The 10,827-nt window shown below is 32.7% G+C and overlaps 2 protein-coding genes across 4 annotated transcripts; one reads left to right on the forward strand and one right to left on the reverse strand.

Annotated features, from left to right (window-relative positions):
* Positions 1-144: 144 nt before the first annotated feature.
* Positions 145-6,725, reverse strand: Rad17 (Rad17 checkpoint clamp loader component). Of its 3 annotated transcripts, none has more exons than XM_028187267.2 (10): positions 6,238-6,725; positions 6,046-6,150; positions 5,029-5,320; positions 4,744-4,909; positions 4,427-4,555; positions 2,564-2,745; positions 1,961-2,113; positions 1,504-1,694; positions 1,220-1,341; positions 145-294 (listed from the first exon to the last, which is right to left on the reverse strand). In XM_028187267.2, the coding sequence occupies exons 1-10, from the start codon at positions 6,247-6,249 to the stop codon at positions 186-188; spliced, it is 1,461 nt and encodes a 486-aa protein (XP_028043068.2). In that variant the 5' UTR covers positions 6,250-6,725; the 3' UTR covers positions 145-185. The 3 variants fall into 3 exon arrangements, with proteins under 3 accessions (XP_028043068.2, XP_028043067.2, XP_028043069.2); XM_028187266.2 differs by having other exon boundaries at positions 1,504-1,697; XM_028187268.2 differs by lacking the exon at positions 6,238-6,725 and having other exon boundaries at positions 1,504-1,697; positions 6,066-6,150.
* Positions 6,726-7,903: 1,178 nt separating this feature from the next.
* On the forward strand, positions 7,904-9,861 carry LOC114252518 (uncharacterized). Its single transcript, XM_028187004.2, has 4 exons — positions 7,904-8,000; positions 8,173-8,481; positions 9,059-9,247; positions 9,679-9,861. Exons 2-4 carry the CDS (start codon positions 8,177-8,179, stop codon positions 9,815-9,817), a joined length of 633 nt encoding a protein of 210 aa, XP_028042805.2. The 5' UTR covers positions 7,904-8,000; positions 8,173-8,176; the 3' UTR covers positions 9,818-9,861.
* The last annotated feature ends 966 nt before the right edge of the window (positions 9,862-10,827 follow it).

Raw genomic sequence — 10,827 nt, forward strand, 5'->3', positions numbered from 1 at the left:
TCACCAGATCCAATGATCCTGCTCCTAAATCCAAGGATTCCCAAAATCTTTAAAATTCATAATTATAATGAAGACAAATCATACAATTTAAGAAAAAGATTACAGAAGCCATTATGTTGTCTATTTTAATAAAGAAAAGCAGTATTTTAATGTTAAATCATTTCTTTATTATACCTTTCTTACCATTAATCATAATTACTGTTAATAATTTTACAAAAGGTTTGGTAATCAGAAACAAGAGTTTTTCCTTTGTACAAATAATTTTCTTCTAAAAGTTGCAATTCTGAAGGGACCCTGTAATAATATTTAATGAAAAACTAATAACTACACAAAAACAATACAATACATAGAATATAAAAGTAACCTAACCTAACTGCCATTGTAGGCACATTACAGAAATAGATTTAGAACAAAATTTGATATGCCTGGTTTGTGTGGTCGTCGTGGCCTAACGGATAAGACGTCCGGTGCATTCGTGTTGAAGCGATGCACCGGTGTTCGAATCCCGCAGGCGGGTACCAATTTTTCTAATGAAATACGTACTCAACAAATGTTCACGATTGACTTCCAAGGTGAAGGAATAACATCGTGTAATAAAAATGAAACCCGCAAAATTATAATTTGCATAATTACTGGTGGTAGGACCTCTTGTGAGTCCGCACGGGTAGGTACCACCGCCCCGCCTATTTCTGCCGTGAAGCAGTAATGCGTTTCGGTTTGAAGGGTGGGGCAGCCGTTGTGACTATACTGAGACCTTAGAACTATACCTCAAGGTGTGTGGCGCATTTACGTTGTAGATGTCTATGGGCTCCAGTAACCACTTAACATCAGGTGGGCTGTGAGCTCGTCCACACAGCTAAATAAAAAAAATAAAAAAAAAATCTAAAAATATAATAAATCAATCTTTAACGACGTTTTTCAAAATTTTACCCCTAAGGTGTATTAGGTTGAAAGTTTATTGAAGTTCGTCGTATAGAAAGAATCCATATTATGCTAACTCCATCCATGTACTAAAGCTTAAATAAGATTAGGGATAGGTTTAGGGAAAAATATTAAAAAATATATACATCATTTATTATAATTATGTAAATTTATTTTAATACTTTTAGTAGTTTTAAAAAAATATAAGCTACAAATATGTTTAATAAATTATTATTTTCGGGTTTTGCACGACTGATTAAGCTTGTAAGTCGTCTAAGAAATGTATTATAATACTTACGGGTAAGTGATTTTCATATTTTTAGGCCCACGTACAGGATTCCAAGCTGACACAGGGTCTTTGTTAGCCAGCATTAGACCAGCTACTGCGCAATATAATCCATATTCTTGACACAATTTTTCCTGAAATATAATTTTAAAATTGAAATAAAATTACTGATGTAAAATTTTGCATTTAGAATTCTTATACTTTGTTTTAGAAGTACATATTATGTAATAAATCATTGTTGGTAGTAAAATATTTTCGAACACATCGTGAATTATGATGATGAAATTGATACCTACCCTCCATTCCGCAAGCATGAAGACAGCGTCGCTAAGAGTAGAAGCAGCTCTATCTATTTGAGCTGAATTTGAGAAATGTGGCATGTAGTTTTCTTCAATAAAATTCACAAAAGAGCTTGGTTGAGAAATAAATTGTTCTACTATTTCTCTTGGAGAGTGTGTAAATTGACTTCTTCCGTTAACATCAACAACTACTGTAAAAGTTTTGTATTTAAAGCATTAATTTTTATCTCATTAGTCCTATTTTTGTTGGGTTTGAATAAAATGTATTATACAAAAACCCAGTTTCTGCAACAGGTGTCATAACCTTAATTAAATGTTATAGATGTTTAATAAATATAATTTATAATGTTAAAATAACTAAATAACATCACAGTATATATTTTACAACACAGGGGCTTCAGGGAACTTTTAGTGTCACTTACATGAAAGTTTTAAATATTAATAAATCTGTTACCTCTAGGGTTTAAAACTCTTCCAACTCCATGAAGAATATTGATACTTTGATCTTTTCCTATTGAAGTAAATTTGCTACTTGGTTTTTTCTTCTTAGTTTTAGTTTTCTGGTCTTTTTCTGTTATTATACTGGTTTCTAAACTTTGATCAGTACCTAAAAGAATATTAAAGCTAAGTTGTTACCTATGCTGATAGCCTTGAGAGGCTATTTCGGCTTTCCTTGAAGTGTAGGTGAGCTCACGGGGCTCTAATCGGGAGTGTTGCTAACACTGGCCCTAGCAAGAGCAGTGCTTCGCAGAATCTACAGCCGGATCGGAAACGCGACCCACTGAGAAGATCCAACGAGAATCTCAGTGGGCCGTGTTTAAGGGTTAATTCACTCGTCGAGCCCTTCGTCGCAAGCGACGGTTTGGACGAGGGACGGTGACCGGTGCTTGTGGTATATAAAAGCACCGTGAATGGATCGGGAGGATCCGTAATGAGTAAGTTGTACATATTATCGTATGCTTATAATAACTATCAATATAATATAAGGTTAGATTTATGATGAAATTAGATCATATAAATTACTTGATGCTAAAATAAATTTGGTTTATAATCATACCTTTTAAACATGCAAAATGCAAATTTGTTACGGCTGACCTGACGTCGCCTGCTGAAGAGTTGACAACACATTCAATCAGGTCACTTGTAGGAGCATTGTACATTGATTTGTACTTTTTACTTATTATCTCTGCCATTCGTTTTAATGCAGACCGTAAGCCGGTTGTCGAAACACCATTAAAACTAACAAAAAATATTATCTATACATATAAATAAAATTGGAGTGTCTGTTTGTAATATTGAAATAGCCTCTTTTTACTACATGCATTTTTTTTTTATTGCTTAGATTGCTGGACGAGCTCACAGCCCACCTGGTGTTAAGTGGTTACTGGAGCCCATAGACATCTACATCGTAAATGCGCCACCCACCTTGAGATATAAGTTCTAAGATCTCAGTATAGTTACAACGGCTGCCCTACCCTTCAGACCGAAACGCATTACTGCTTCACGGCAGAAATAGGCAGGGCGGTGGTACCTACCCGCGCGGACTCACAACAGGTCCTACCACCAGTAATTACGCAAATTATAATTTTGCGGGTTTCACTTTTATTACACGATGTTATTCCTTCACCGTGGAAGTCAATCGTGAACATTTGTTGAGTACGTATTTCATTAGATTGTATAAGATAAATTGCGTAATTTAATTATGCAAAGTTCTTGACAAAAATCTTGTGTTATTGATGTCAAATAGATGGATTACAACACAAAATGAATAGGTAAGTATATAATAACCATAACTTTTCGTCTGTTTCGCCACATAGTATTGTTCCAGTGATTGTTCTGGGAACCAGTGCGTTATCTTGTCAGTGTATAGACAAGCTTTTTCTCTCTTTTGGGTTCCAAATCCTTGTTTCTGTACTTACTTCGAATTACAAACGCAAATAAATCTAAACGTTTCCATTTTGTTTATTGTCTTTGCAGACAGAGAAACATAGGCCCCAACTGACGTTAAGTGGTTATTGTGTTACTCGTGGACGTCGGCAATGCCAGAGACACTACCAAGTCGCTGCCGAAAGTTTGTCTGTGCACATCGTGAAAGAATTTGGGCCATATTTCTTTCCTCAATTTGTTGTAAATTAGTGGTTGGTCTTTTTCGTAAAATCGATTAAGGGCAGTGCGTTATTTAGTCCGTTCGAACGCACTGTTACTTCGTTAAATTCACGTCGAAACACATTATTTTTATTTATAATCTTTCTCAGAAAACAATTTACTGATTATGGTGTGATGCAGATTTCATTTTAGATGTCACTACATTAAAACAGGCAACTTTATATTATAACTCCCATTTATAATATTAATAACTCGTTCAACGCCATGACAGACACCATGTGTCCACGGCATATATTACACCTTGGGCCGCACCAATATGTTAAGAATTGTCCAAAAATCGTTGAAGTATCTTTTCTCAAAATATATTGTCAAGATATAAATCAAACAATTATTTAATTAAAGTAAATTATACAAATGAAATGATCCAATAACCATAAAATAATAAATAAAGACAATTTGCTAACAGTTGCCCTACCAAAAGCACTGCTTTGCAGAATCAACCACCCAAATCGGAACCGCGACTCATTGAGAGGATCCATCGAAACACTCAGTGGATTCAATACAAATAAACTCTTTTAATTATGACCTATGATTGTGGTTGTTAAAATTTCAAACAATATGTCTATTATTATATTCGTACAATATAGTATGCTCAGATGTCGCAAAGGCCACCTCTAACATGTCTCTTTTAAAAACAGCTTCATATATTGGATGAAACACCCATCTTTAAAATAATATACCTTCCTTTTTTTTTAGTTCTGTATAACTTTTTTTTTATTTTTATTTCCTGATAAGTTGCATGTTTGGTAATTACCTAATATGATGAATATTCAGTTGGTTCTTCAGTTGATCAGTAAATAAGTTTCCACTGGTGGTCTTTTTGTCTGTACTTGATTCAGAACAAATGAAAACAATTGGTGATTTTGCCCTCTGCTTGTATTGTCTGAAAGTTGTTTTAATGAAACAATTAAGTATAGTAATATTATTTCAACCTAATGTAAATTGAGTATTGCTATAATACTTTGCAAAAATCTTGACATAACATCTTTCATGAACAATATCCATAAATAAGAACATCTATAAAAATATTTCATTGTTAAGGGCAATCTGCAAATAGTAAATTTCACTTACTGTAATACATAAACTAATTCTGAAGGGGTTCTCATAAAGGTGTTTGGGAAATCTTCTACTAACACCAGTTTTCTGTCATTATTATCAAGCAGTGAAGTAAAGTTGGCTGCATTTAAAATAAAATCCAAAAATTGAGTAGATTGTTTAACTTTAAATTCAAACTCTCCTGGAATTTAATTACTTTGTGATAAAGCAGATAGTAACAGGCAACTTCAATGTTTCTGTTATGCATTTATTGGTCAAAGCAGTAAGAGAAAGCTTTATAAAATATTGACATTTGCATACCATTATCATTAGGGAATTCAATATCAATAGGTGTAATCCACTCTGTAATTTTTACATTATGTTTTTTAGCTATAGTCAGCACTGTAACACTCTTGCCGCAGCCGACTGGTCCAGTAAGGAGCAACATTTCACTTGTATTCTTCTTTATGTTACCTAATATCCAATCTTCAACTTCTTGAACCTTTTTATTGTGTATGGCCAAGTCATTGATATTGACCGGATCAAAATTCCGAATGTGGTTTTGATCAATGATATTAAAAATCATTGGTTTAATAGTGTTCGATTTTGAAAACTGAAATATTTGATATTATTTTAATCAACATTCTATCACAATTCATTTTCATTATTATACTGTATAGTTTTAAGTATTTTCTTCTTCTTCTTTGTCGTTTCCTCATTACTGAGGGTCGTGACCACCTTGGTCCATAAAGTATCTAGATTTTTTTGTAGAGACCGGTGTTTGATCTCGTGGCCTCAGTTGTGTTAAGTGGTTACCTGAACCAATAGGCATCATTGTGTGTCTATGCCAGCAACCTTGAGAAATGAGGTCTAAGTCTCAATTGCAACGTCAACAATACCTAAAACTGAAACACATCTCTTCACTGCAGAAATAGGCAGTCGTGCATACCTGTGTCGATGGTAATTACAATGCAAAGAACAATGCAAAATGCAATTTTCTAGTCCTAGAGCACCATATGTGATAATGTTATGAAAATAAGCTTTGTTGTTGGTTTGAGAATATCCAGTTGTACAAAATTTTATACCAAGACGAAAATTAATGCCTTACAATATTATTCTTTTTTGTCCTTGCAGTTTTTTAAATCTGATAGAATGATGAGCACATTCCAATAACGTTAGGATTCCTAATAATTATATCTGTATTTATCAGGTACATAGGTACTTATCTGCCTATTAAATTAGTAGATTAAAAATAGACATACGTTATAATTTGTAAATATAAAAATTATTTTAAAATACTAAATGATAATTAAATTAAAAACAATTTTCAAAATTTACCTTGGCTGGTGAACTCGTACCTTGTTTGTTTACATCACTTTTAAGCTTCTGCGGTGGAGGCTCAGTTTCATCAAAATCAAACATTGGTTTCAACCAGGTCTTATGCTGCAATATAATTTTAAGAATTCTAAATTATCGTATTTGGAACTGAAAGGCACCCTTACCATGAAATTTAATTAATCCTATACTTACCTTTTTTAGCATTTTAATTTTTTAATATATAATTTCAATCAATTTGAATTTGCGTCTTTCTTCCAGTGTGACCATCTTTTTTTTTTAAGTGATTTTATGACCTGGTAACTAAGACCTTTAAGTCATGTCTTATTTTAATTTATATTCTTATTTTTATGAAAAATGATAATATGGAGTGAAATGAAATGAAAATGATTAATTTGAGACGTTAATCAACTGGGATGAAATTAAATGAAATGAGATGATATGGAATGAAATATAATCTTAGTGAAATGGTGGTCATTTACTAAGATTTTTTCAGTGGACTTTTTGGAGGATCCCGAGAAGTTGCATCCAGCGGCTTTGTTTCATTTTCCCACATTTGTGCACTTTCACAGATATTAAACAGTTAATAAACCACCGTTATTACACATTTAAACCTGAAGAAACACTAAATAGACAAAATAAAACAAATCACACAACTTCACTCCTCGCGTTCCCGCCAAAAAGTCCTAGTGTGACCATCTCTTAACTATAGATCATAGATTATACACTTAATTGCTATAGATCCATCCTTACTTTAATTGAAAACCTGCCAAATCCTGCCAGTCTGTAATAAAAAATGCCTAATTAATGCCAACTTTATTAACCGTTGTAATAAACCAAGAAAAGTAAAAACACAGGAGTTTTTGGAGGGAACTTAAAGGGGACGTTGTACTATGTAGCTTTATTTTGTAACAATGTGCAAAATTACTCTAAAATGAGCAATATTTGAAGTATGTTGATGGTTTGTGAGTATTAGTTATGTATTTATGTGAGAAATGTAAGCTGTGTAGTCAAATGTTGCCTTACGACTTGTCACAAGAACTCCGTTGCACGGCGTCGGTTGATAGCCTACAGTTCAGCTGAGCTGTACGTAGACTTTGAAAATGAAGAAACTATAATATAACATAATATGTATATGATTGACTTGCCATGTGTGTGTTGTCTTGATTAAATTAAAATAATAAAAGTAAAAACACACATAATATAAGCTATATTTTTATTAGGAAAGGCTACTTCTGGATCATCTCTAGCTTTGGAGATCCACGATAAAAGTAAAAGATCTTGTTCCTACTCCACTCTATACGCCCTTTCATATTTTCGCTTCATCACCACCACCAATAATAATAAGTATCGCCCAAGAAATATCACTGACAAGATATTATCACCTTAAAATGTAAATAGAATCTAATAAATCTATCTATAAGTATGTCTCTAGGACTGATTAAATTGAAATATAAACGGCAAATTCGAGCCTATGAATACTCGTTTCAAGATTATCAACTTCCTAAGCAAAGTTTTAAAGTTGTTAATTGAATGTGATACGAACATAGCACGAGAAGTATAGGGAAATCCCCTACATACTCACGAAGTATCTTAAGGGCTGTCATTTATTAAAAAAAAATTATTGCTTAGATCGGTGGACGAGCTCACGGCCCACCTAGTATTGAGTGGTTACTGGAGCCCATAGACATCTACAATTCAATTGCGTTATTAAGATTTTTAATACATCAGCTATTTCTACAATATTACTAAGATGTAATTTTGTTTAGATCTTTTCTGATTCAATTTCATTATATTATGCAATTATGTTTCATAGCTTTGAAATTTTATAAAAATTTGAGTGTATGGACTACATTCCCTTTGCCGGTTCACCACGAATCAAGCAATAATAATCTATGCCTAGTTCACTTTTAAGTTACGTAAAATATTTAAAATTAAATAATATTTACATTGTTGAGGTGAATAAACTGCGTACTTATGTCCTATATTATAATTAGTATTTATATTAGTAACTGCGTTTCTTGATTGTGTTATATAAATCCTCATAAAACTACAAAAAACCTAACCATCAGCTGTTCAATTTGTAATCGCGAATATTATTGTTGTGACAAATTTTGTTTTATTTTTCAGCATAATGCAAGCTATCAAGGCTTTGGGGGCCACTTCTCCTAATACAGTGCTTTCATTTATTAAAAAGGGTGCCTTTACACCTGTTGTGAGTCAAATACGTGATACTCATTTACCTGCACCGAATCCTACTGAGAAACGACCATACTCACCCTTCCAAGATGCTAGTAATATGGCAGAGATGGCTGTGGCTCGACTTGATGACTTATTAAATTGGGGGAGGAAAGGTTCCCTTTGGCCCATGACCTTTGGTCTAGCTTGCTGCGCTGTAGAGATGATGCATATTGCTGCACCTCGCTATGATATGGACCGGTAATTATTTAATTTCATGAATTATTCTCTAAACATTATTCAAAAACTTATATTCATCAAGAAAATTGAACATATCACTAAAGTATGTTTGTAAAATTCCAAGGATGCTAGATAGTTATATGTTTTAAAATTTCTCTACATAATACTGTCACTACTCACAATTATTGTGGCCACTTATTTAAAAAAAGGTAAAAAACATCACTTACTTATACATATTTCTTTTTCCTATCTTATATAAATAAATCATATGGTTTTAATTTACATGTGGTGACAAAAGTAAAAACATTTTGCACAATTGTGCAGTTTAAAAGAAAGCAAGTGAATGCAATGTTAAATGGTATGGATTTATTTGTGAGAAGGTGAAAAGCCTCTTTCTAGTCAAGTTAATTGATGATTTTTTTTACATATCCAAAATAGTTAATGGTTCTACCCTACAAGTAGTTTTTAAGCAATTTATGATACAACTAATATTTCTCATAATTCTTTGCCATGAATTTTAGACATTGGCATGTCTCCTAAAGTAACCAACTATGTGAAATTAATTTTTTTTACATTTGAATATGCTTCTGCTTCACAGATATGGCGTAGTATTCCGAGCATCTCCCCGTCAGTCTGATGTAATGATTGTAGCAGGAACTTTAACAAACAAAATGGCTCCAGCTTTGAGGAAAGTGTACGACCAAATGCCTGATCCCAGATGGGTTATTTCAATGGGTAGTTGTGCTAATGGAGGTGGCTATTACCACTATTCATACTCTGTCGTAAGGTATGTGCATTATAAAAAAACCTATTTTTAAATTTACAACCAATGTGTGCATATAATTTCAAATAACCAGGTTTGTATCAATATTATACATTATACATGTGTGATCGATCAGTCTGTGGAAGATACCTTTATCGAGTGTCTTTCATTCGTTGTTAGAAAATTGTTTGTCAGTTTGAGTAGTATCAGTGTCTTGTCAATCTCCTTATCTAAATAAATGTAACCTCTAAAGTGCATTTAAATTTGCTTGCTTTGGCTTGAAACTTAATGAAATTTCTTACTGACAGAAGGAAATAATGAAATAATGACTTACAGAAAAAGCAAAAAGAAGAATAGCTGCTTTTAAATCTTAAAAAGTGTTTTTGCTGTGCTTAGTGTTTTTTTTGCAGTTTGTATTTTGAAATATGAAATATTATTCAAAATCTTATTTTCAGAGGATGCGATCGTATTGTACCAGTTGACATATATGTACCCGGATGTCCACCTACAGCTGAAGCTTTACTTTATGGTGTACTGCAACTACAAAAAAAAATCAAGAGAATGAAAACTATTCAAGTGTGGTATAGGAACTAATTGATCCGATTATAGTTTATGTGAATAAAATCATGTTAATTACATATATGTTGTTAGTTAATTTCAGTTTAATAATAAATTATCAGGTATACTCATAGTACAAGCATTAAATCTTTTATTGTAGTGGTGTTAGTTGATTTTACCGAATACAATATGGTACTGACAGTCTTTTCTATAATTTTATTATAATAAGTGTTAAGATTATTGAAGTAAAAATGTAATAATTTTTTACCATAATTACAGTTACAGATAATTTAGCATTAGATAACCATTTACTTGGATTACCAAGTAAAATTAAGTAACAATTTTACTTGGTAATCCAAGTAAATTTTTGCCTAATGGTAGGTTGGCAATTGTATAAAATTTAAGACTAGATAGAAAATTCCCTTAAATTAACTAATTAATATAGTATAAACAGGATTATAGTTGTAATGCCCTGTGTCCTGGTAAGCTGGATACATCTTGTATAAAATTTAAGACTGGATAGAAAATTCCCTTAAATTAACTAATTAATATAGTATAAACAGGATTATAGTTGTAATGCCCTGTGTCCTGGTAAGCTGGATACATCTAGTCTGCAGCAATCCCTAAATTCCATAAAAACCTTTTTAATGAATTTATGAATTTGGAGGAAATAAGTGATACTTATTTTCGAAAAACGTTCACTCTACATCTTTTCTGCCACACTCAATTATTACTCAAGCTTATATTAGCGAACAATCCATCTGGTGTTAAATGGTTCCCCGAACTTGGACAATACAGCTTGCCCCCGCCAACTCACCTTGAGCATCAGATCCAATGTTCCTTTGTTTTGTTAACGGCTGTCTAATCTTTCCAAGGGCAGTGCAAGGTGACTGTTTTGTGACAGCATGAGTAAGGATCGTTCCAAGCCTTATCGTTCGATCGTTACATCTCACCATAAATTACGCAAATTTATATTTTTTATTTTCGTAACAATGTTATTATTTCGCCTTTGAACGAAACGCCTTTTTTGAAGTCGTCGTGGCCTA

The sequence above is a fragment of the Bombyx mandarina genome, chromosome 08 (assembly GCF_030267445.1).
Source record: "Bombyx mandarina strain Sakado chromosome 08, ASM3026744v2".
In the NCBI taxonomy this organism is placed as follows: Eukaryota; Metazoa; Arthropoda; class Insecta; order Lepidoptera; family Bombycidae; genus Bombyx; species Bombyx mandarina.

Coding starts and splice junctions, on each gene's coding strand:
- Rad17 (XM_028187266.2), bottom strand. Junction 5,321..6,045: donor GTACGAGTTCACCAGCCAAG/GTAAATTTTGAA, acceptor CAAATATTTCAG/TTTTCAAAATCGAACACTAT. Junction 295..1,219: donor AATATGAAAATCACTTACCC/GTAAGTATTATA, acceptor ATATTATTACAG/GGTCCCTTCAGAATTGCAAC.
- LOC114252518 (XM_028187004.2), top strand. CDS start 8,177: ATGCAAGCTATCAAGGCTTTGGGGGCCACTTCTCCTAATACAGTGCTT. Junction 8,482..9,058: donor CCTCGCTATGATATGGACCG/GTAATTATTTAA, acceptor TCTGCTTCACAG/ATATGGCGTAGTATTCCGAG. Junction 9,248..9,678: donor TATTCATACTCTGTCGTAAG/GTATGTGCATTA, acceptor TCTTATTTTCAG/AGGATGCGATCGTATTGTAC.